The 26,819-nt window shown below is 45.4% G+C and overlaps 1 protein-coding gene across 1 annotated transcript in view; it reads left to right on the forward strand.

The window, feature by feature from the left end:
• Positions 1-26,819, forward strand: part of CCHR3.PART0H1orf35 (chromosome chr3.part0 C1orf35 homolog) — a 208,154-nt gene that overhangs the window by 147,044 nt on the left and 34,291 nt on the right. The window contains exon 7 of the mRNA XM_044066034.1: positions 7,298-7,370. Coding sequence (XP_043921969.1) covers positions 7,298-7,370 — 73 coding nt within the window. The remainder of the gene's footprint in view (positions 1-7,297; positions 7,371-26,819) is intronic.

Consider the following 26,819-nt stretch of genomic DNA (forward strand, 5'->3'; position numbering starts at 1 on the left):
AGGATGCATATCTCCACTTTCCAATAAACTGAAATTAAAGACGTTACCTAAGGTTTGTAGCATGGAGAAAACATTATCAGTTCACCACTTTACCCTTTGGTTTATCCACTGCTCCCAGAGTATTAAGAAAATATCTCCATTTATAGCCTTTCGTATGACAAAGGACATTCAGATTTACCACTTCCTAGGTGATAGCCTGATTCTGGTAGGGTCCTCCCAGGGTGATGTGAATGCGCTGAATTTTAAACCAAATTACTTCAAGAACCATGGACTGGCTGTTAACAGGGAGAAGTCCTCCCCCTTCTGTCTTAAAAACTGACTTTCCTAGAAATGTCAAGACACTGTGCAAAATCTTTCTCACTCAGAAGAAACTAGAGAAGATGAAGGAGCAGTTGAGATGCTTACAGCCAGGTGATAAATACTCAAACCCAAAATAAATTGCAAACATACTAGATAGCAAGCTTGCAGCAAATTTCTTTCCTGGAACTACATTCTCTTGGTCAACCCCTCCCCCAAACTATCACCTAAGGAACATATTCTTAAAGTACTTTCAAAGACCAAGAACATTTCATGCATGGGTCTGGGCAACATACCAGGTTATCTAATCGGTACTGTTAAACCTGCACTCTTTGATCTCCTCCTGAAACAGTTTTACGTAAGGTTTGCTATAGTTTTATCCCCGAGTCCTAATGCTGTGCTGTAGTAGTGCCCCTCCACAGAAAGCTAAACCCACCACGAACTCCGCTAACTAGATACTTCAGCTTTGAGGCTTGTCTGTAAAGTCATGGAGGTTACTAATGTAATGACTTGCAGTTTGGCTTCGTAGAGGGCTGATCCAACCTGCTGAATCCTGTCGGCTTCCTTGAGAAGGTCACACAGACTGTTAACTGTTACATCGTCCAGACTGTCTAATTTAATCTAGCTAAGGCATTTGATACCACATTACACGATAGAGTTGTTTATAAGTTAATGGCTTTAAACACAAGTCCCTGCTTGGTAGATGGATAACCAGCTGGCTTGACCTCCCAGAAGTAGATGACAAACAGGAGTGGGCCCAGCATGGTGCCCTGTGGTACTCTGCCTCTTGGTGGAGGTGTTCTCACCAATCCTGACATCTTGAGTCCTATCTGTGAATCAGCTAGCAATCCCATCAAGTTATGTATGGATTTATGCCTAGTTCAGTGAGTTGGTCTGACATTTTTGAGTGGTGTATTGTGTTGAATGCCTTAACAGATCTAGATAGGCAGTATGCACCATTTTCTCTTCATCCATTGCCTTGCTTCCCTTCTCAAAAAAAAAAAAAAGTCTACTAGGCTGAGTAGGCGTGACCTCCTCCTGGCAAAACCAAACTGAGATGGGTCCAGTGTCTATAGGTTGCCAGCGTCTTTGTTGGCCATTTCATGACAATTCATTTTATGGCTTTGCATATTAGACTAGTTAGACTAATAGGTCTGTAGTTTCCATGGTCTGTTGATGTCCCACCCTTGTGAAAGAGGATAACTGCTGTCATCCCACAATTATTTTGGTACATAGCCTGTTTTAAGGCTGTAGTTGAAAAGTGACTTAAGTGGTCCTGATGGGTCATGTTTCAGGCTATTTATGAGAGCCTGGGGTAATGTCAGGCCCCATTGAGGCTGTGTTTTTTGGCCTTAGTGAGTTCTGCCATAACCTGCTCCCTGCTAATAGTGTATGGGGAGGGAGTATGCCAGTAGGCATTTTCTAGGGGAGGTAGGGAGTAGGGATGGAGTTTGAGCTAAATTTGTCAGCCAGCAGGTTTGCTATGTCACTGTGCTCAGTGAAGGTGGTACCATTTCTACCAGTTCAACGCACTGCTGTGGGTTACCTTTGAGGTTTTGGACGTGGTTGTAGAAGGCTTTCATGGTTGTCTTTTAACCTGAGAGGCTACCTTGGCCTAGTTGAATTTAATTTGTCCTCAGTTTCCTGCTTAATTTAATTGGTGAGCTCTTTGTAATTGAGAGTTGCTGATTTTTAGCCATGACTGTTTTCTCTTCTATATGCCCTATTAAAATTAGGAGTCCACCAGTTTGGTTTGATTTTTTGAGTTTGTTTTGGGCTTTCTTCTGATAGGTACAGCAGTCTCTGTGCAGCCATTTACATGTTTGTACAGTGTTTCTGTAAACGATTCTGCATAGACTGTTGCAAGCTCTGGGTTAGGTGGGACATTGAATTTTGACTGTCAGTAGGATTTAGTTTGATTTAGAACATTTCCTAATTGTAACAGGTTTTGCTGGGTTTTCCAAATTGATTTTTACTTTGAAGGAGACAGCTTTGTGATCTGACAATACAAAACAAAGTTGCACTGAATGGGAGCAAAGAATGGAAGAAAACCACCTTTATTATGTCCACACATAAGTATTAAGCATTTTCGTCCCCAACAATTTGGGTCTTCATCAGAATACAAACAAGCACCAAACCAACCAAGTTTAAATACCTCTCTATGACCCCAGATAGGTTAATGAATTAACCAATAATAAATTAAAAGCACATTTAAACACTTACGCCAAAACAGGTGTTAAAAAAATGACTCTGGTGTCTTAAATGCATCAGATTTCTTAAAGTGCACGTTTACAATATATACCATGCAATAAAATATTCTCTGAAAAAACAAAAAGGCATGTATGAAAGTATTAAAAATACTATAAGAAAATGTAAAAAAAAATATTTGCCTATAGTCTTTCAGCTCTTTCCAGTAAAACAGGGGAAATAGTACATCATTTAAACCCGGGGGGGGAGGGGCATAGTGGCTAAACGTAGTTGCCACTGGGTTAGATAGTAAGACACCTTCACCTTTAGTCCTTGTCTGTGTGCCTGATGGTGTAAATATGCGGATGGGACTGTAGCCTTGCACTGCCTAAGTACTTTCTGCTGCTTTAAGCCATGTCTCAGTAATAGTCGAGATGCCAGTCTTCTCCAGAGAGAGGAGAGGAGAGCTTGTAGGGTGTAGAGTTGCTTGTTAAGGCTCCTAACATTGAAGAGTAATGCCTTTAGGTCCCTTTGAGATTTACTTGCAATGTCGGTAGTTTTGTCACTTTGGCATTACCTAAAAAAGGTTCTAACGTGGGTAGATAACATTTTATCCAAAATCTGAAAGCTGGGGGGGGGGTGCAGGGTATCTTTAGCAAAGCATCATGGTCTGACCATGTCTTTCCAGGCTGACAGATATTCAATTCCCTTGGTCTGGCACCAGAAGCTAAGCCAGTTGTTAAAATCCATCATTTATGTTCATACTGTGGCATCATTCTTGGTGAATGCTGCTCAGTGCAAGGCATATCCATTTCTGCCTGTCTTCATATAGTCCATAGAGGCAAGTATCCGGTCATTTATGCCAGGATGGACTATGACAGAATCATAATTGTAGTGCAAAGACTTGAGTGCATATATAACTTGGTGGATCCTGACTTAGATAAGTAACAGACCAGAGTTTCTCCTCGTTCAGTCGGGAGAGTGGGGCATTTGTGTCGTATAATGGAGTCCCCTATGACAAGAGTCCTGGGTAAATTGTCTGCTTGCCTTTTGGACTTTTTCAGGGCTCCCTTGGATGTAGTCTTGTTTGGTGTTTCGTGCTGCTTTTGGTGTGTGCTTTAAAGTTTGCTGAGGATAGGCACTGCTGTTTTCTTACTTGGGTCATCTTTGAGGTTTGGGGAGATTGCTTTTTAGTACCTCAGCATAAGATGGTCTCTATGTGGTGGGCAGTGTGCAATGGATGTTTTGTGTGTGTACTTCTTCACAGCCTTGTTTGTAAGCTAGATTTTTGCCTCCAAGGAAGTTGTTTGTACATCTCTTTCATACTGTGTTGGTTTCTCAAAGGATTAAAAGGTTGTCTGTGCATGAGACAATTACTTTGTAGTCTCAGTATACCCATATCTACCAAACTGGCTATGGAGACATTTGGAAATTGCACATCCATGTTGTCCGGACCTGTATTAGGTTGGGCTTTTGGGCGTTAAGGACTAGGTTTACAAAGGTCTGCTTGAGTAGTCACTAGGGTAATGGACTGGAGTAGTGCTAGGATAAGGTATTGGATAACATTAATACCATATCCTAACCCTGTGTGACGCTCAGGCTAGCTGCTCTGAGCTTAATTCTGCATACTGCTTCAATAAGTTACAGGTTACAGTCCTAGTTCTAGTTTTATAGGTAAACTTAACTGTCCAGGTGTTTGCATCAGAATAGACATGGTACCGGCAACTGCCTGTGTGCTGTGAGCAGCTCCACACAAACGCACCTAACTTATAGAAGCAGACATGAAAATGAAATCTAAGTTCTGAGCCCGCTGGCCAATAAAAATGACTATATTTTGAGCCCCTCTGGAGTGCTTCCCAGCTCTGATAGACCAGGCAAATACCTTCTGCTGCAAGATCTTACTCCCCTCAATGTAAAAGCACAGCAGAAAAAGATCTTCAAGTGCAGTGCAACAGAAAAGAACTTATTCTTTAGCTAAATCACTCTTCTACAAGGCAATTACAAGACTAAACAGTTACAAAAGTGATGGAGAAAAGGTGATTGGTAGCAGAAATATACTAACTACTTAGAAAATTGCAAAATACAAGCAGCAGTCACTTACAGTGAAAAACAAATGCAGTAATACAGTTTGAGAACTCTTTGCCTGGATCTCACTGGATTTAGTGGAAACACTTCTTGAAACATAAGCAAGTAGTCAAGGATTACTGAGCTCTGTTAAAATGCTGAGGTTGACAGCCTGGGTGATCTCAGACTTATCCTAGGTAGGGGCAAATTTTCAGGATGTGCTAAACATTATAGAAGAAACTAGGCATACATTATTTCCAAACCCTGGGTATCTGTTTCCCCAGGTCAAACTTGGCTCCTTCCAAAACTGTGATTGTCTTTGGACTCACTCTGATTTTAATATCCAGAAAGGGGTCTCTGTTAAATGTTCGAACATCCAAAATGTCGAACATTACATGGTCGAGATCAAATGTTTGACATTTGGATGTTTGAACATAAAAAAAAAACAGAAAAAAGCACTTTAACAGTGTAGACAGGGGCAAGCCCCCCTGCACTCCCCACACCACCCCCCTACTTAAATATACTAACTCCGAGACCGCACTTAAGTGCAGAAAAGGGAAATTCTCCCTATCTGCACCATATGGTGCCGTTGAAAGTCTATATTCGAGCACACAAAATTTTGAACGTTTGGTCTCGGCCATGTAACGTTCGAAATTTTGAGCGTTCGAAGATTTGACAGGTACCCTCCAGAAAGTTGCTTTTTCCCCAGAATAAAGTGGTGTCCCCTGATAGGCTAAATTCAGGAAATTTTCAAGAAGTCCATTACTGCAATGAAGTTTCTTTGCACACTGAGGTCCATGACATACAATTGTTTTGGTACTACTGGCACGACTGGATATGTGAAAGCCCCAGTGATACCTCCGGAACACCTGGAATCCATACACTCCATCCCTGGAGGCAGTAAATCCCTATCATGCCTTGCATTTAGCAGGCACATGAAAGTGGTTATGAAAACTGTGAAGAAAAATGAGGTCCCTTTCAAGTAGCCCCTCTTCATCAAACTCTGACCACAGATGCTTAGCAAATAGAATGGGAAGTCTGCAAAACAGGGCTCAAGGTCTAGTGCACGTGAAGGGACATTCAAGGATCAAGTTCCTTTCGAATAGACCTCAGCCTTTCAAATTCTTACCACAGATGCTTCAAATACAGCCTGGGAGCCCACACAGGAGGAATGTTGGGATAACTGTGAAAGAAAGAGGCATAGCCATGTAATAGAAATGGCAGTGGTCCTGGTCGTCGGGACTTTTATGTCCATGTAGAAGTCAGGAGTGTCAGATCTAATAACAGAGAACACAACAGTGATTATGTACATAAGCAAGGAGAGACTCATTCATACCCCTTTGTGCAAGTTGGTGATGACTTCTTAGAGATATCTTGGTCAACCATGCAGCTAGGGATCTCCTACATCAGTCCTAGCAATCCCGTAAATGCTGGATAGGGATGTTTCTCTCCAACTGAGCCAGAGTGATATTTCTGTAGTATCTTGGAATCCCCACTGTTTGCCTTCTGAACCATACTGGGGGGTAAGTGGATCAGAGGGATAGGGTACAGAAATAAACCTACTTAGCTGAAGGAAAAGGCTTTACCCCAGTAAAGAGAGCCTGGGATTAGTATAGCAGAAACTTCCCATATGGCTTGGTAACTGTATTGTATACTATCATTCACCAGCCACACACCCACTGGACATTGCTTTCAGAGGCCATTCATTTCTGGAGCTGAATTTTCCAGTGGCTGTTTCAAAGGTGTGCACATTTTGGGCGTTTGATTTGTAGTCAGTTATTTTTTTGTGCACACCTTTATCTAGCACTATTTAGATTTAATAACTGATAACACAACAGTAATTTTGTGCATAAGCAAGGGTGGGGGGGGGGGCTCATTCATATCCCTTTTGCAAGCTGGTGATGGCTTGTTAGAGAGATCTTGGTCAGCCATGCACCTGGTGGCCTCCTACATTAGTCCTAGCATAACTTCCTGGAGGATCAGCTAAGCAGGCCTACAGAATTCAACCTTCTAAGACTTCTCTGTTTGATCACTTCTCAGGAAGAGTGACCATTCTACTTGGAATTCTTCCTAGCTGTCAGGCAACGTAGATGACCTCTCAAACATGACACCTGATATCTCATCGTTGGTTAATCTGAGAAAGGGCACTCTTTACTTAGGAGAATGAAAGAATGGTAAATAAGTACTATTGATAGACAGCCATACACCAGACTCTGTCGCATGTCCTGAAAGTCATTCAACTTTAATATCCTTTTAATGTTCTTCCCTTGCATGTGCAGCTCATTCATGTTCCATGAAGGCATAACTGTGAAGAATGGGGAAGGGCCTGTCCTAAACAGGTATATCCAGTATATGTCAACAAAGGGTGCACATACTTTCCTCAGTGCAGGAGCTACAGAGCTTTGAAGAACTTTTCTGTAAGAGGACTGGCATAGAGGACTGTGTCACCCTCTGCAGAGAGGGCTGTCTTAGAAATTATTTGTTAGAGTGAGTAACTACATGTCTGTTATTTATGAGAATACAGTATGTCATGTAGGATCTGGAAATTGCTAGCATTATTTTTGACTGCATAATGCCTTTTTATGTATTGTTTGCATTCCATATCATAGCAATAGTGTGTGACTGTTGCACGCAGCAGTTATGAAGTTGGATGAGGGAGTACTTTTGTAGACCTTGTTAAATGTACATGTACTGTTTAACAGGTGGTTGTTCAGTAATGCTTCTATAACCTTTTTTTTTCTACTTGCAGTAGTAGAACTGGGCAGATTATGTTCTCCAAGGAGGATAAAGAGGCTGCAAAATTAGGGTTTGCTGTTTTCACTGTAAGTATCTAAAGGTTTTACATGGTGATAGTGTTTGCAAATGCCAGACTGTTACTGCAGTCTAGAAGTCTTTTCATACTTGTTTACCTAACACTGATTATATGTTTTGCTTTGAAGAGACAATTTCCTTTATTATAAAGAAGTGAAATTTATTTATTTTTTTAACTCCTTACATCCATTGCTTGCCAGGAAAAGCTCTGGCACTCCCACAGCCCTGTAAAGAAATAAGGTGCAATACTGGAAAGCTTATAGCTGTTTAATTTTTCTCTTTATCTGTCTAATTATCCTTTCTTGACCAGGTTAGTTCCACTAAGCTAGTGGTCTCTCTTCAGTGGAGACCCGAAGTTGTGTTTCTGTTTTTCCTAGATGGCCATAACCGATGGAATGATATAGGAGGTATTAGTCAGGGTTTTGCATCCAGTGGCAAAGCATTGTGGGTGAAGAAGACAAATGTACAAGTGGTTATTTATGCTCTGGTTTCAGCACTGAAACATTGTTTAACTGCTGTATAGTTTTAAAGCAAAACATTCTAACTGCAATATCTAGTTAACAGGATGCGTTTTATAAAGACAACTTATTTCAAGCTGCTGCAGTTATTGCAGAAATTGGTAGCCTTGTGTACTACTTTACATGGTGGGGTGTATGGGTGCAACAGATATGTGCTGCTTCCCTTTCCTCATTTCACCTCCCCTGATTTCACTAGAGTGTGAGGTAGCAGGTTAAAATCAGAAGGGAGTTGTTCAGAACAACCAAAGAAATCATAAATATGTCTGCAGAAAAAAACATAATGTGGTCCTGACAAGTGTGTGTGTGTGAATTCCAGCTGTGCAAAGTTATTTCAGTATATACTTAAGCAATTGTTTGTTTTATTAGCTTCTTTTTCATGATGTAGAAGTTAAAGGGCTTCATAAGAACAGCCTAATTCATCTTACTTGTGTATATTATTGATCACTGAATCCAGAAGGTCATTAAGTCTCACTGTCACAGGTGAATATGGTATTGCAGGAATTGTACTAAGGCACTATGAAAGGTTATTGCAATGCTTTTGATATATCATGATGCGTTATTGATCGGGGTTTTCATTGAAAGCTCTTGCATTGTTTTTCATGCAAATGAAACAGAGTCTGTTGTATCCACATTTGTTGTTTTCAATTTATGAATGATTTCCACCATGGTTTAGTGATTCTTCCTGCAATAACTCTAATGTATGACTTCCACAATCTGGACTTAAAAACTGCCAATGTCTTTTGTGTGGAACAGCTGTCAGTTGTGTAGGATTTGTTTCTTTCAAACTGTCAAAAAGTCTCAAAAGCAAGGTATTTCTTTCCAAAGCAGTGCACTGCTTGATGCAGGTTGGGACACTACTTATATCAGTTGATAGCAAGAGCTTCCAGACTTATGATATTCTTGTACAGTTTTTGAAGTATGCCTTCAGAGTGTCATTGCAGCATATCTATGACTGAATTTAGGAGTAGAGCATCTGTTTAGGGCATCGTACACGGCATCCTGCCTGTTAGAGCTGATATCAAGGTGTAATTTGCCCCAGTGGAGATGACATTGATTTCAGGAAATACAGATTTTAGTGTGATGATCTTCCTACTGGAACAGAGGATTTTCTGAGATCACAACATAGGCTTGAGTCTTGGATCCCGGGAAATGCTCTAACAGTAGTGGAAATCAGAACTCCTAAAAGTAAACACTCAAGACAGTTGTAGTCATGAATATATACATACCCCCAGGTAAACGAAAACATATTATTGGGTGATGTTAACATAGACCGGCAAACCATACATTCTGAAAATCCAACCAATAAAATACATCTGTACAAGTTCACCAAACTTAAAATCACACCAGCTAGGTATAACAAAGTTGCAGCCAGACAATTAACCCTCGATTCGATCCTAACATCCACTCCAAATAAAATATCCCATGAAATTCTGTTACAGCCTAAGTGATCACTTTACCAGTTTACACAATAATTTACAGAAAAGCAACATCTCCAAAATAATCGTTACAGCCTAGTAACAAAACGTACTGCTTTTAATGAAGACAGTTTTATTAATACTTTACATCTTCTTAACTGGGAGTCTATAAGACTCTCCCCATAAATGAAACTGTCAGAGTTCAACAAAATCTTCCTCAGTGTTCTAAACACCCCTGAGAATAATGAGTCACTCAACTCTGCCCCATGGCTTTCATTAGCAACTAAACTCAAAAAAACAGACAAAGTAAGGAAGATCTGAACAAAAAGAAAGGCAGTTCCTTCTTTATTAGGATATAGACCATTAAAAAAATGAACAAAGCAACTTATCACCAAAGATAATAAAACTTACTACTCAACCAATCAAAACATACATACTAATAAGCCAAAACTGTTCTGGGCTTCAGTCAGCAAACTGTTAAATCCAGGACAAGCTGTACACAGCCAACACCAAACAAACAAAGTAATTACCATAGCCAACCAATTCAATATGCTCTTTATACAGACAGTACAGTTTTTAACAACCATGGGACTAATCAAGCTGTTTAGTTCTGTACTCTGTCAAATATCCTCCTTCAACAGTTCCCACCAATAGCTTCTGAAGTCAAAAATGCCATAAAAAAAAAAAAAAAAAATTAAAGCCTAGTGCAACTGCTCCTGACAAATCTACCTGGAAAATATCTTAAAATGGCAGCTGGGGCTATAGCTTATCCAGTTTCCATTCTGACAAATCAATCTATATCTGAAAATGCCAACCATAAATTTCTCTCGCTATAGAACAAATCATGCATTATTCTGCTGCTTAGTGGTGGAATCAATACAGAACTTTCAAACTATTGGCCAGTTGCTGTTGATCTCCCCTGTCAAAAATATTAGAAAAATTAATTCCTAATAGGTTCATAGGTAGGTACTAGGCTATCTGCGCGAAGGCATTTATAAGCCTAGCCAGAATGTGTTGGCTTTCGCCACCCCCTTAGATTAGTTCCCTGTGCCTCTGTTCAGCAGAGCCATTGAAGTGATCCCTGGGGTAAACTTTTTCCCATCCATTCGTCAAGGTTTCTCTTGAAGAGGGTTAGCGAGGAGCTCTGCCTAATGTAGATTGGAATTTTGTTCCAGAGCATGGGAAGTATCTGGGACAGGAATCTATCCCTCCAGCATGTCCTATTTATTGTTGTGGTGAGGTTTAGATCCCTGGAGCGTGTGGCTCAAGGGGATATTTTTTTTCTTTAGGTGGAGCATGTCCATCCATTCTGGGTTGGACATGGCCTTGTATGTCAGGCAGAGATCACCTCTGAGTAGGCGGTATGCAACTGAGTACAGCTGGAGTTTCTTCAGTCGAGCTGCATAGGGCATCTGCTTGAGGACAGTGATCCTCTTGGTGTGAGGTACTTCTGTGGTCTTTCCAGTTGTTGCAGGTGTCTTATAAGGTACATCCGAAATGGGGCATTGTACTCTATGATGGGACTGATGAGTGATGCATAGAGGGGCCCAATGACCTCTTTCGATCTGGATGCAAACCCTTTTGTGATTAGGTGGGCCACACAGAACGATTTTCTAACCACTTTGGCAATGTGATTATCAAAGGCGAGGTAGATATCTATTTGGGTCCCCAGATCCCTTATTACATCTTCTGTATATAGGGGGCTACCACCAATGTGGTAGTTTGTGGGTACTTTGTTTTTTCCAAAGGGGATGACTATGCACTTTTTGGCATTTAGCTTGAGGCCATGGTTTTGACACCAGGTATCTGTCTCAATTAGACCCTTTTGGAGGAGTCTGTATCAGCTGGAGAGTCAATTATAGCCCTTAGATGTTATGTGATCCTATCTCGCCTACATTCTGAATGATGGGTTCGGAGCCGATCCCTCGGCTCCGACTCGGCACGCTTATGCCAAAGAGCGAAGTCTCTTATTGGCTGAGCTTACTATATCCCAGGATGCACCACTACCAGTCCCCAGATCTCGTTTGCGCTTCCCTCGAAGGCGTGGTCTCGAGCTGGTTGGGCTGAGTAGTTTTATTAACTAACTTTTCTGTCAGTTTTTGCTGTTTTTGCTCACAAAAGCTGTTTTAACTTTGTGTACGATTTGGATTATAAAATTGTTGTGTGTGATTGGGTTGAGTTTGTTTTGGCCCCTCCATCCAGGGCCTTCCTGGACTGTCAACCTTTAATACTTTACAGGGTCTCTAGTAATTCTATAGTTGGTTTAGAGTTCCCTGTTCTTTTTTACAGGAAGTGTTTGCATTAAGCTATTACTGTAAGCTTAGCTTTATCATCAGTAAGAATTTAGTTGTTTACTTTCCTGTCAAAGTGACTAGAATTGTGTAACATCATGTCTCAAACCCCTAGGCCTTCGGGCTTTAAAAATGTTGAAATGGGTTTAAAATGTCTATCACAGGCGATCATTCTCTGTGTATATTGTCTCGGGCAAAGCACTTGCAGGAGTCATGCAGTGTATGTCACGCTTTTTCCTCAAGGGTCCTCCAGGAGAGGAAAAATAAATTGATTCTTAAGGGTTAGTTAAACCTTCCTTTGAAGAAGCCTTGGCATCCTCTCCTGCTCGGCCAAAGAAAGGGCGGTTCCGACCAGTCCGTCGGATCCGACTGCCAAGAAACTTAGGCAGGCCTCTCCTTGGCTCCAAAGACTTGGGCCGAGGTTGAATGGTCTGCCTCGATGCCACCAGTATCGACTCCTCTGGCCGGGCCGATGGCTGGGGCATTCGGCTCCGCTGCTCGGAGCCGACAAGGTCGCCGCTCAGACACTTCCTCCTCGGCCCGAAGTCTACCTCGGCACCGATGGAATCTGCTGTGAGTATTCCTCGGCGCCGATACTCATCGAGTCGCCTCGGGCCGGTCCCCTAGCCCTTTGGGGCGATGGAAGGCCTTCGAACCCGTTCTGTTTCCTCTCGGTCTTGAGGATGTCGGATTCTGATATAGACAGGGTGCTCCAAAGACTGTTCCAGTCCCCAGTCTTCCAAAATTTGTTTGGTTCCGACCCAGCTGGTTTGAGCCGATGACCCCACCCATTGCCATTCCTCCTCCGACTGCTTGGCTCCGTCGGAGCAGGTGCTGTTGGAGCGGTGGAGATCTCAGGGTCGGCTCCGACCCTTACTCCAACCCGGGTCCGAGTTTGGTAGGACTTCTTGGCTGGACCCGGGGTGATGTTTGGGACCTATGCTTTCGGTTCGAGCCTCCCCTCGGTGCTTGGCTGCGGGACTTCCGTCGGCTATCACGGCTCAGTCGGACACTCCCAGGATTCTGGGGTCCGGCTTTCAGGGCCATGAGGAGTGCCTTGGCCAAGTCCTCTTGCCATCTCTCCGGTTTACCAGCACCTTCCTGGGCGTGGAGACTGGGTCTTTGGCAGTTCCCTGTCCGTAGCCAGCGGAGCCCGAGGCCTGAGGTTACCCCAGTGGGGTTCCCCTCCTCCTGAGGGTTCTTCGGAGTTGTCTTCAGAGGAACCCCAAGGAAGAATCGTGCAAGAGGAAGCACGTGGACTCCCGAGTCTATTACATCGGACACTGATATGGATGATGCAGAGGGGTCCCAGTCATCCTCGGATGATGTCTCATTTGCAGACATCTTAGAGATCCTCAAACAACGAGGCGGCTGGATATCCAAACCCCTCTGCTAGAGTCAGTGCTCCTCAAGGCCTTTGGGGCTCAGCCCTCCGCCTCCTGGGTGTCTCCGCCCTTGACGAGCTTCTGGATTTGGTTTGTCGAGATACCGTGGAACCAGTCCTTCTCATCCAAATAAATTTTTATCTGCTCCCCGAGAAGGAGTTCCTTACTAAAGGCGTGGCTGTAGATGCCATGGTGGTGGCATCTGCTACACAACAGGACGTGGCAGAGGCTTCAACATCCGTCCATCCTCCTAATAAGGAGTCTAGGAGTATGGATAGATGCAGGCGCACCCTGACTTCAGCGGCCTTTACCTTAAGGTCTCTGAATTATTTGGCACATTTTACCAGGCTTCAGAGGGATCTGGTCAAGGAGTTGTCAGATTCCTCTCGGGTAACCTACCTGAGCAGCTAGCCCAGTCGGTTAGCTCTCAGTTGGCTATCCCGTCAATTTCTAACTCGTCCATGAGGCTCATTTCCTATGCGGCGAAGGGGCACAGGCGTGGCTCTCGTGACAAGCCTGGCTCCGCTTGTGTCAGTTTGGAGGCCTTCAAGTCTTCCTTGCTCCCTTTGATGGGTCCTCATTGTTTGGACCCAAGGTGAAAGACACCCTTACCGCTGTGAGCAAGAGGGAAGCGTTATCTGCCGTAGGTGCCCGTTATTCCACTCCCCTTACCCCAAGGCTAAAGGAGGGAAAATGTGGTTCCAAAATCTAAGTTTTCTCCCAACAGCAGGAAGATTCCCGTCCAGAGGCAGAGGGTCCCAGAGGCGGCAGAGGGCCCGCAATTCTGGAGACCCGAGTCCTTTCGTGGCTCTTCAGCCTCCCACACGTCATGAGGATTGCCCGGCTGTGCTGCTCGGAGCCAGTCGGGTGTCGTTGTAAGCACCTAAAAGCCTGGGAGTCAATCACTCAGGACAGATGGGTGCCGGATCATGGAGGTTACACCATCCCATTCAAATACTCACCCCACCGTCCAAAGAATCCCGGACCCACCACCCAGTCAAAGGGAAATAGCAGCGCTTTAAAGCTGCTAGAAAAGTCATCAACGGTCCCCACAGACCAGATCGGATCAGGAAATTACTCCAGGTTCTTTTTAGTGCCAAAAGACAGGGGACCTGAGACCAATATTGGATCTCAGCAGACTGAACCAATCCGTCACGAAATCCAAATTCGAATGGTCACGTTACAATCCATTCTCCCGTTGTTGGAGAAGGATGTTTGGATGTGCTCCATAGACCTCAAGGCGCCTATTATCACATACCGATACATCAGGCGTCCAGAAGGTATCGCTTCAGCCTGGGAGTCAGTCATTACCAATTTTGTGCTCTGCCCTTTGGTCTCACCACAGCCCCAGGGTGTTCACCAAGTGTTTGGCAGTAGTGACGGCTCACCTGAGAAGTCTTGGATTCCAAGTGTTTCCCTATCTCGGACTGGCTCCTGACTGCCACCACCAGGCATCTACTAATGGACAACCTCAAAGCCACCATCTCCTGGGTGTTTCCCTGGGGATTACATTCAATTGGTCAAAGTCTGTCTTGCTGCCCTCTCAGCATAAAGTTTATAGGAGCAGAGATAGACTCAAGATTGATGCGTCTTTCTTCCTGCGAAAGGATCCGAACTTTACAGGGCCAAGTTCAAGCTCTGATCTCGAGATCCAAAGCCCCAGCCAGGATGGTCCTACAGGTTTTAGGCTCAATGTCTGCCACGGTTCTTTTAGTTCCTCTAGCAAGATTACACATGAGGATTCTTCAGTGGCTCTTGTCAACTCAATGGTCCTTTCAGGATCTTCCCTCAGTCATCACATCATGATTACGGAAATATGCAAAGGGACCTTCGCTGGTGGCTTCAGACATCCAACTTGGATCAGGAAAACCCTTTGTTCTCCCCTCCAGTGGTTACCCTGGCGACAGATGCCTCCCAGATAGGGTGGGGGGCATTGTCTGGGCAGGCTAGTTCAGGGCTCCTGGCTTCCCGAAGCTCTTCTCCACATCAGCGTGTTGGAGATGAGGGCTGTACTTCTATCCCTACAGGCCTTACACAAGTTTCTTCCTCAGGGCATCATCGCCATCCACACAGACAACATGTCGGGGGTTTGGTATCTGAACAAACAAGGAGGGACCAGATCGTATCCCTTTGCAGAGAGGCCATGAGAGTGTGGGAATGGGCTGTAGCTACCAACCGCTTCTTGGTAGCGACCCACATCGGAAAGTCAAATGTATTGGCGGACAAATTAAGCAGGACAATTCTCTCTCCTCACGAATGGTCTCTAAACCGCAGTAGCAGCCCAGGTTTTCAAGAGATGGGGGCGCGTGCTGCGACCTATTTGCAAATCCACAAACCACCAAGTGCCAAAGGTTCTTCCCCTTGATTCCACATCAGGAAGTACCAGCCATGGATGCTCTAGCACAACCTTGGCCAACAGGGCTACTATGCCTTTCCTCCAATTCCACTCCTTCCCAAAGTTATTCAAAAGCTTCTCAACTGGGGTCTTCAATGATTCTGATTGCCCCATACTGGCCTCGTCAGATATGGTTTCCTTACCTGAAAAAGCATGCAGTGGGCGATCCGTGGACCTTAGACCTGATCGGATTGCTAATCCATCAGTCGGGACATTGGCATCAGTCCTTCAATCTCTGAAATTGACAGCTTGGCTCCTCCACTTCCAACCTTAGTTAGAAGGCACACACTAGACCGGAAGTTGTTCACATTTTATCTTGACCCACAAACCCACCACTAACAAATTGTACCTCAGTAAGTGGAAGAGGTTTGCTATCTGGGCTCAACTCAAGGGCTTAGACCCTATCACTGCTCCTGTCCCAGAGGTTTTGAAATTCTTAACATCCCTGTTTAATCAGGGATCTTCTGTCTCAACTATTAAAGTCCAACTAGCGGCTATCTCTAAATTCCATGAATCCACGGATCCTCCTTTGATGGGCAGCAGACTATGCAAAGGGTTCATTAAAGGTGCGAGTCTGTTAAGCCCACCAGTTTTTCATCCTGCACCTCCGTGGGATCTTGATTTGGTGGCATTAACATCTCCCCCTTTTGAACCGGCTGCTACATGCGAATTAAAATATCTGTCGTGGAAAACGGCATTCTTAGTGGCTATTACTTCTGCAAGAAGAGTCTCAGAGCTTCAAGCCCTGTCTATTAAACCACCGTACTTGATTTTCCACAAGGATAGAGTATCACTTAGGCCTAATCCATCCTTTGTCCCAAAGGTCTGTTCTAGTTTCTGTCAACAATCTCTAGAGCTACCAGTTTTCTTTCCAAAATTCTCTAATGAAGCAGAATACACTCTCCATAAATTGGATGTTCACAGGCAATTACGCTTCTATTTAGACAGGACTCAGCAACCGTAAGTCAGACCAGTTGTTTGTGTCCTTCTCAGATAATAAATTGGGCCAAACCATCACAAAAGCTACAATCTCAAAATGGATCAGAGATTGCATAACTCAGGCCTATTCTTCTTCGAATAAACAACTTACATCATCTATCAAAGCTCATTCTACCAGAGCTATGGCTACTTCTATAGCCTTTCATTCCAAGCTCGCTATATCGGAAATTTGTGCTGCGGCTACTTGGTCCAACCGCACACTTTCATTTCCCACTACAAATTGGATGTGGCATCTAAAGGGCGAGCATCATTTGGTTCCACGGTACTCAGGAGTGTTTTCAGTGAGCCACCCAGGATTCAGGTGCTAGGGGCGCTGTCCCATCATTCAGAATGTAGGATCACATAACATCTTTTAGTTATGTACTCACCATAACTTCAGATGTTTGGGATCCATCTCATTCACCCTCCTTCCCCTGCCTTGCAGATCAGAAGAGATTGAACGGTTTTGAGTTCAACTGTTTTTATCTTGTTTCATCTGACGATGTTATATAAGCAGGGTATGCGTGTGCATGTATGCGGACAAACTAGATCTGGGGGACTGGTAGTGGTGCATCCTGGGATATAGTAAGCTCAGCCAATAAGAGACTTCGCTCTTTGGCATAGCGTGCCGAGGGATCGGCTCCGAACCCATCATTCAGAATGTAGGCGAGATGGATCCCAAACATCTGAAGTTATGGTGAGTACATAACTAAAAGTTTGCAGTCATCTGCGAACTTGGTCAGCCATAGTCCTCCTGTGCTTGCCTGTACCTCTGAGAATTATATGCCGAACAGGAGGGGTCCTAGGACTGAGCCCTGGGGAGTGCCACTTGTAACTGGTTTAGAGTGAGACCTAGCTCCCGCAACTCTTACCATGTGGGCTCTGTGAGCCAGTTGGCAACCCATCTCGTGACTTAGGGGTTTATGTTCAGGCTAGTGTGCTTGTCTATAATACCTGAGTGGGGAATGGTGTTGAAGGCCTTTGCAAGGTCTAGGTAGGCTGTGTGGACCACCTTTGCCTCGTCTATAGCCTTGGTAACTGTCTCAAAGAAGTCCACCAGGATTAGGAGGCATGATCTGCCCTTAAAGCCGAACTGGGTAGGGTCCAGTGTTTGGAGGTTTCCAATGTCCCTGTTAATGAGATCCATGATGATGCGCTCCATAGCTTTGCAGACCAAGTTAGTCAGGCTTATAGTGCGATAGTTCCCACGGTCCGTTGTGGCTCCACCTTTGTGGAGTGGAATAAGCATTGCTGTGCGCCACTCTGTGGGCACATAGCCTGTGGAGAGGCTGAGTTTAAACAGTGTGTTTAGGTGAGGGGTTAGTTCATCTTTGAGCTCATGTAGGACGCAGCCTGGAACACTGTCCGGTCCCATTGATGCTGTGTTTTTGGCTTTGGAGAGGGCTGTTTTAACCTGAGTGCCTGTGATTTCAGGTGCACTACATTCTTCTGTTATAGTTATGGGTCCTTTTGCAGGTGAGAGGGGGGTGAATTTTTGCACTGAACCTGTCTGCCAGGATGTTGGCTATATCGGTTGGTTCAGTGTATTTTGTGCCATTCTGCACTAACTCTGAGCAGATCTGAGAATTGCCACTTAGATTCTTGACATAGCTAAAGAATGCCTTGTGGTTATCTTTGGAGTCCATGGCAATTTTTTTTCGATGCTAGCCTTGGATGATTTTGAGGGAACGTAGTATGTTAAGTTGTCTATCTCACCTTCATTCTTGCTGGTTGGGTTCGGAGCCAATCCTCGGCTCCGACTCTGCCATCTACTAAAGCTCGAGAGCTATTTACTGGCTCGAGGCCTCCCCTTATCCCACAATGCTTGGTGCTAGATACCCAGATCTCGTTTGCCGCTTCAGCTACGAGGTTGCGCTTTTACTGGCTCAGGTCGTATTAATCCTTTTTTTTGTATTACTAGCTAATATTTACCTTGTATTTTTCTTAGATATCGATTGTCTTTCCCTTGTAATGTAGTTAGACTGTGCATCCCCTAGTTTATCCCACTAAGGAAACTCTTTCTGTTAGAGAGTTTCTACCCCCCCCCTTTTGTTTTTCTCTATTAGTGGCTAACCCCACCCTTGTTGTACCTGTAGGAGTAGTGTTTAGCCTTGTAGTATTTGTATATTTTTATTAAGGATAGTTAAGTGTGTGCGATAGTTTTTGTGGTTATTATTGTTAGCTTAACTAGTGCGGGTGTGTGAGTGTTTCTGTGTGCCTTGTTTAAGCACTAGTTTAATTTTTCTCTCTTTAGTATTCCCGGGCCAGTATGTCCAAGGATACTAAAGTTTCAGGCTTCAAGAAGTGTGACTCGTGCTGTCAGAAGATGTCTCTGACAGACGGTCACACTTCTTATGTTTATTGTTTGGGTTCCCTACACCTGCAGCCCGAGAGTCCTGCAGGAGCGTAGGAACAAGCTTATTTTGAGAGGCTTACTTAAGCCAGAGGGGATCCCTGGCGAAGCCTCAGTCAGGGAAATCCTCAAAGCCCGCCAAGCCGTCTGCTCCCAGTTCAGAACCGTTGCCGGGCGGAGCATCTGCCTCCTCTTGGCTCCGGCTGGAGCCGACATCCCTAGACCTCAATCGGCTCCGACTTTAGTATCAGAACCGTCATTGGGCCGAAAACGTTCTAGGTCCCCTTCCCTAGAATCGGTTCGTTCGGCTCCGAGGTCACCATTGCTTCAGTCAGAACAAAGCTATAGGTCCCACTCCTCTTGGTCTTCCAAGTTATCTGATCATGATTTGGAGAGGGTGGTCAGTAGACTCCTTAAATCGCAGGCCCTGGCCAAAATGTTAACCAGCCCTTCTCAACAGACTGTGGCTGTCCCGGTGTCTTCAGCAGTTCCTCTTCCGACTCCCTATTTGTGTTCAGAGCCGGAGCTGGTTGGGGCTCGAATCTTGGAAACGTTGGAGCCGATACCACATCTTTCGGCTCCTTCGTCGGCTCCGATCTCTTCATTGGTTCCTTCCTCAGAGGGATCTCGGCGCCGGGACTCCCTCGTCGGCTCCGAGTGGCATCGGACCCTTGTCCGATCCCGTTCTCCCTCTCGGGGCTTCGGTGCAGGTGAGCTCGTCCCCGACATCGGCCTCGGAGTCGTCCCTCCGTGCCGGGAGGGGTTCACGTCTCTTCGGAGCAGGGACCCTCTGCTCTGCCTGATAGTGGTGCCTTCGAGGTCATGAGGAGCGTGCTGATTCATGAGTCGGCTCCTCGATTGGTCCCTTCAGCTCCTCCTCCCATGGTGCCTCCATTGGTCTCTGTCCACCCTCCTGACCCCAAGTGTGGAGAATCGAAACTCCAGGTCGCCCCATTGGGCGTATCTTCCTCTTCCGAGGCCTCTCCTGATCATTCAGAGGAGCCCCCTCGGAAGAGAAAATGCAAGAGGAAATATTTCGACTCCCCCGAGTCAGTCACGTCTGATACCAACTTGGAGGATTCGGAAGGGTCCCCAAGATCCCCCTCTGAGTCTTTTTCAGACATCCTAGAGATCCTTAAGCAGAGGGGGAACTGGACTGCCCTTAACCCTTCAGATTTCCCTTAACCCTTCCGAGGACAAGTCTGTATACCTGGACGCTTTTGGTTCTCGCCCTTACACCTCCTGGATGTCTCCACCCTTCGACCTGCTCATGGAAGTAGTGGCTCGAAGGGCATGGTCAGCCCCGGACACAGTGGAACCAACTCCCCACAGGCCAACTAGGTTCATTACAGCCCCACCCAACAAACAGTTTTTGACAAAAGGTGTCCCCGTTGATGCCATGGTGGTGGCAGCAGCCACTAAGGAGTTCACTGACCCTTCGGTGCCTGTCCATCCACCTAGTAAAGAGTCTAGGACAATGGACAGGTATGAGAAGTGGATGTTTTCCTCAGCGACCTTTTCCATGCGGTCGCTGAATTATCTGTGCCATTTCACCTGCCTTCAGAGGGATCTTCTCAAGGAACTGGTGATAACCTTCAGGATCCATCAGCTGCGGGGGCTCAGGATAAGAGTAACTCCCAGCTGGCGACCCTTAACTCTATCGTCAACTCCTCCATGCGGCTCATTTCTTGTGCAGCCGATGGGGCGAGTAGAGCCGCAGGTACAGGCATGGCTTTGAGAAGACATGCCTGGATGCCGTTATGTAACTTTGCTGAGCCCTTTAAGGCGTCCTTCACCAATACCCCCTTCGATGGTTCAGCTCCGTTTGGACCACAGGTGAAGGATACCCTTACCAGGTGTGAGCAGGAAGGCAAGACACTCTGCTGTGGGAGTCTGTTTTTCTACTCCCTCTAGACCATACCCTAAGGGTCAGAAGAGTGGGAAAATGTGGTTTCAGAACCCCAGGGAGTTGTGCCTGATGCACTTGGCAAGTTTCCCTCCAGGGACAGGGGAGGGAACAATAATAGACGCCGCCCGAGGGGCAGAGGGGGGTCTGCAAAATCAGGGTAGCAGAGAATCTTTCTCTGATAAACCCTTTCAGCACCCCTGAGGGGCTGCCCGACTGTCCACCTTCGGAGGCAGTCGGGGGAAGATTGTCACTGTACCCAGAAGCCTGGCAACTCCTCACACAAGACAAATGGGTACGGTCCATCATATCAGAGGGTTACAAAATCCCCTTTGTCCACACCCCTGTACAAACAACCAAGTCCCTTCCAGATGTTCCACCCGGTCTAAGGGAACAAGCAGTGCCAGAAATTTCAAAACTGCTAGGAAAAAGGGCCATCCAGCCAGTCCCAGCAGACCAGCAAGGATCCGGAATTTACTCCAAGTTCTTTTTGGTATCAAAAAAGACAGGGGACTGGAGACCCATTTTGGATCTCAGCAGGTTAAACAAATCTGTTCAAAGAACGAAGTTCCGGATGGTCACGCTTCATTCCATTCTACCCTTTTTGGGTCAGGACAATTGGATGTGCTCCATAGACCTTCAGGATGTGTACTACCATATCAAAATAGACAGGCGCTCCAGAAGGTTTCTCCGCTTCCGGCTGGGAGCCAGTCACTATCAATTCAGAGCCCTGCCCTTTGGTCTCACCACAGCCCCCAGGGTGTTCACCAAATGCATGGCAGTGGTTACAGCTCACCTGAGACGGCGGGGATTCCAGGTGTTTCCATATGTAGACGACTGGCTCCTTGCTGCTTCCACCAGGCATCAGCTACTGCGAGCCAGGGATTATACCATACAAACTTGCTCCGAGCTATCTCAATAAATTTTGAAAAGTCTGCATTGTCGCCTTGTCAGTCTATAACCTTTATAGGCGCAAGATTAAACACAAAAGAGCTGTCTGGAAAACTTACTCTAGACCGAGTGTCAGACATTCGCCGACATGTGCAGGTCTTACTACAGTGCAAGAGGATTCAGGCCAGATTTGTACTAAAAACTTTGGGTCTCGTGGCAGCAGCAATCATAGTTCCCCTGGCTCGTTTTCACATGCGGATTCTTCAGTGGATGCTCTTTACCCAATGGTCTTTTCAACAACTTCTGATGTCTCACAACATAATAATCACTCAATCATGCAAAGACCACCTGGCTTGGTGGATGGTCTCCCCTCTAGTACTCCAGGACAGACCGTTTGTTCTTCCTCCTCCTGTTGCCACGGTGACCACGGATGCCTCCCTGATCGGGGGGGGGGGGCACTTTCAGGGCAGGACTGTCCAGGGCACTTGGCAACCTCTAGAGTACCACCTGCACATAAACGTCTTGGAGATGAGAACGGTGATTTTTAGCGTTGCAAGCTCTTCAGGACTCTACCCACCGGTATTGCAATTCAAACAGACAATATGTCTGTAGTGTGGTACATCAACAAGCAGGGTGGAACCAAGTCCTATCCCTTATGTCAAGAAGCACTCCGACTCTGGCAGTGGGCGATCTCCTCTCAACGGTTTCTGATAGCAACGCACATCCCCGGGAAGTCCAATGTCATAGCGGACAGGCTAAGCAGAGCTATTCCCATGCCTCACAAGTGGTCTCTCGGTCAGTAGCGGACAAAATTTTCCGCAGATGGGGTCAACCTTGCGACCTTATCGCAACTCCTCTCAACAGCAAGTGCGATGATTTCTTCACTCTCTTCCCCCTCCCTGGCCACTCCACCAGAGACGCTCTAGTTCACGATTGGCCCCGGGGTCTTCTGTATGCATTTCCACCTTTTCCCCTAATTCCCAAACTAATTCAGAAGGCAACCGCATTGGGATCCAGGATGATCCTCATTGCCCCTTACTGGCCTCGACAAATTTGGTTCCCATTCCTGCATCATCATCTGCTGGAGCAGCCTTGGAATCTGGACCCAGTGCCAGACCTCTTGGTCCATCAGTCGGGTGGGCTGCACCAATCCCTTCAGTCTCTCAACCTCACAACTTGGTTGCTCCACTTCCAACCTTAGCCAGGCTTCCACATATTTCTCAGCCGGTGCGTGAAATCATCCTTTCTTCGCACAAATCTACCACCAGGAAGACTTATGCTAGTAAGTGGAAACGTTCCTCTTTCTGGGAAGAGGCTAGGAATATAGACCCCTTTACAGCCCCTGTCCATCACGTTCTAGAAGCAGAACTTTTTCAAGCTGGTTCCTCGTCTGCCACCATTGGGGTCCAATTAGCTGCTATCGCAAATTTCCACGTTGGCCTGTCAGAAACCAGCATCATGTCCCACAAACTTTGCAAGGCCTTTCTTAAAGGGACTGTTTTGCTTAGGCCCACGGTCAGAGATCCCCCGCCTCCGTGGTATTTAAACTTAATATTAGCATCCTTGATTCTCCCTCCTTTTGAACCTGCGGCTTCCTGTTCCTTAAAATTACTCTCCTGGAAGACTCTCTTTTTAGTAGCCATCACCTCAGCTAGGAGAGTTTTGGAACTACTAGTCCTCTGTATTCGTCCTCCTTACCTTGTGTTTCATAAGGATAGATTTTCACTCAGGACTAATCCTTCTTTTCTGCCCAAGATACCTTCTGAAACAAACCTGAATCAGGCTATTGATCTACCTGTCTTTTTTCCTAACTATTCGAACAAAGCTGAACAAAAGTTACACCAATTGGACATTCATAGGCAATTATGTTTTTATTTGGATAGGACTAAGCAAACAAGAAAATCAGACCAACTCTTCCTGTCCTGTGCTGAGGACAAACAGGGCCTGCCAGTTTCTAAAGTAACCTTATCCAGGTGGTTGTCCTCTATTACCTTGATTTATCAGCTGAGACATAAAGAACTCCCTACTAAACCTAAAGGTTTCAAGCTAGACTACCAATGGAATCTATTTGTGCTGCAGCCACATGGGCCACTCCTCATACCTTCATTTCACATTATAAGTTGGATATGGCCTCTAGGAGTAGAGCTGATTTTGGTTCCACTGTGCTCAAGAGTCTGTTCCGCTGAGCCACCCAGGACTAAGGTGCTAGGGACGCTGTCCCAACCAGTAAGAATGAAGGCGAGATAGACAACTTAACATTAAGAAGTTATGTACCTACCATAACGTTCCATGTTAGTTGTCTTCTTCTCGCCTTCTTTCTTGCGTCCCACCCTCCATCCCCCTAGCCTGGACAGACCGAAAAGAGTCCCTTTTTGAGGCCTTCTTCCTCTGGCTGAATCTTATCAGGGTTACGTCCTCCTCTGTTTTAGTACTGTAAGGTAAACCTTGTAGTTTGGACAGGTGTCCTTAAAATTTTTTCTATGGTGTTAGCTCTGCCAAATGAGATCTGGGTATCTAGCGCCAAGCATTGTGGGATAATGGGAGGCCTCAAGCCAGTAAATAGCTCTCGAGCTTTAGTAGAGTCTGAGCAGAGGATCGGCTCCGAACCCAACCAGCAAGAAAGAAGGCGAGAAGAAGACAGCTAACACGGAACATTATGGTAGGTACATAACTTCTTATTCTTGCTGATACTGATCAGGGATGTCTTCCCTTCTTGGGATTTTACTCTTTTCTGTACTAGTTTCCTTTTTCTATTGTATAGCTTGTTTATGGCAGGGGTCTACCAGACTGGTTTCCTTTTCTTGGAGGAGTGAGTCCTGGTTTTGTTTGGGATAGCACGATCCATGCATTCTTGTAGGTGCCCGTAGAGTGCATTAGTAAAGGATTTTGTAGCTTGGATAGCGTTATTCTTTAGCATGGGGGCTTGAAACTTCCCACGTCGGTCTTATGTAACGTGAAGTTTGCTTTTGAAAAGTTTTTCACAGTGTTTTTTTTTTGACCGGGGTGGTGGCGGAATGTGGATATCCAGAGTAACTAGTTTATGGTCAGATCTAACCAGCGAGGGGTTGACCTCCAGTGTGGACCTCCGGTCGCCCATATTGGTGATGACCAGGTCCAATATGTTGTCACCTCTGGTGGGGGTGGTGACCAGTTGATCCAGGGCAATTGAGTTTGTAAATTCTATGAAATGTTGGGCAAGGGAGTTTGTACTCTAGTAGTTCTCCCAGTTAATGTTTGGGTAATTGAAATCAACCAATATCAGGGTGTTTGGTAGGACCTTTATGTTTTCCAGTGTTTCCAGGAATGCAGAGTGGGGGTCCTGGGACATGGTGGGTGATCTGTAGCAAGCTATAATTTGTATAGCAGTTTTGCCCATTGTTAGTTGCACGTGGATGATCTCTGAAGCATCATGCTGTGCCACTAACCAGGAGGTGTGGGTATCCTTGACGAATATGGATACTCTCCCGCCTTTTGTATTTCGGTCTGGGTTTTGTGGCCGAAATGTATGGTATGAGTTGTAGCTTGGTAGTGCTGGGGTGCTCTCTGGATCCTTAAACCAGGTTTCTGTTATTGCACATATATCAATTTTCTCCATACTGAGGAGTGCCTCGAGTGCGTGCATTTTGAGGTTTAGACTTCTGGCATTGAGTAGCATTACCCTCAGTTTTTTGCTACTTGTGCTATTTACGGTGGTGGGTTTGTCTTTTGAGTCTTGCCTAAAAAAGGCACTATGGGGGTGGCAAGACCCTTGCCAGTATTCGAAAGCCTAAGGGTGACAGGTGCAAGCCATCTCTAGCGAAGCAGCATGGCTGGTCAAGCATGTCATCCCAGGCTAACAGATACTGGATCCCCATTGAATGATACCAGAAGCTTAGCCAGTTGTTGAAATTGATAATTTTTTCTCTATACCGTGGTAACATTCTTGGTGAGGGCAGGATGCTACTCAGGGTCAGGGTAATACCGGCATGGGCTACGTGATCAGAGAGCTCCTCCATGTGTCTTTTCATGTAGTCCAGGGAGGTACGGCGCGGGTCATTCACACCAACATGGACAATGACAGAGTCATATTTGTACTTGTTCTGGAGTGACCTGAGTGCTTGTGTTATGTGGTGGATCCTGGCACCCGACAGGCAGCTAACAGTAACCTTCTCCTTGTTCAGCCTAGTGAGTGGGATGTCAGTGTGCCTGACTATAGTCACCTATTATTAGTGTTAGTGTGTTGGGTATGTTGTTTTGCCTTAAGGGCTGTGATTGTGTGGCACACTGATTTTGTGGCGTGTGTGTTTCATGGTTTGTGTTGGGGGGTGGAGGTTGCTTGGATGTCTGCTTTGGAGGTCTCTGTTGCTTCTGCAGATTTTTATTTAGAGCCTCCGAGTATGTTTTAGTGTATTTGTGTGTTTTTTGCCGGTGCTGGTTTCATAGGTCTATGTGAGACTGGTGGTGTGATGCAAGTAATTCCGTTCTCTTGACTGCCTGGTCCAGTCTTGGGTTGAGAGAGCTTAGCATCAAGTTTGGCTGTATAATTGCATCTCTCGCATGTATTGGTATTTGGTAGGAGGAGGAGAGGGTTGTCTGTGTACATGAGGCAATTGTAACACTGCCTCAAAATGTCCAGATTCACCAGTTGGACTGGAGAGTACACCTGAAACTGTCCTTTGAACATGCCTATCAGCTGTCTAAAAGATGACCACCTTCTCTCTTCAACCCAACATGGCCTAATTACCGTGCAACTACTGCCTTGCTGAATTTTAATACTTTCAGCACCTACAGAAATGCTTGAAGCCTCGTCTCCATCATCTTCCTAAACTTCTCAAATGTTTTTGATGTGTCACCAGAAACATTTAAACCCTCATTTTTTAAGGCTCACCAACTGTTAACTACATAGGTTCCATAGCCACCTTTCAAACAGAGCACAAGCAGTGAAATGGAAAAATTATTTCTCCACCTTCTTGCCACTAAGCATTGATGTCCCACAAGGATCTATATATCAGGCCCCGTACTTTTCAGCATATTGGTTTTTATTTAGTTAGTTATTTTATTCTTTTTTGGCCAGGTTAGTCCCACTAGGCTAGTAATCTCTCTTCAGGGGAGACTAGAGGTTGATCTTTACATTGCTACAAAAAAAATGCTACCCAAGTTCAATACACTAATGACTCGACCCTAATCTGCTCTGCCATATATCTCGCTCTCTTTAAGCTCCAAGAGTGCAACAATCCTTACTGATCTGAAATGTGGCTAATTTCACAACTACTACTAAACCCTAAAACAAAAACTGAGTGCTTTTTACCCTGTAGCATATCTCTACCAAAACAACATTATTTACTACCA

This window comes from Protopterus annectens, chromosome 3.part0 (assembly GCF_019279795.1).
Source record: "Protopterus annectens isolate FY-2018-M chromosome 3.part0, PAN1.0, whole genome shotgun sequence".
In the NCBI taxonomy this organism is placed as follows: domain Eukaryota; kingdom Metazoa; phylum Chordata; order Ceratodontiformes; family Protopteridae; genus Protopterus; species Protopterus annectens.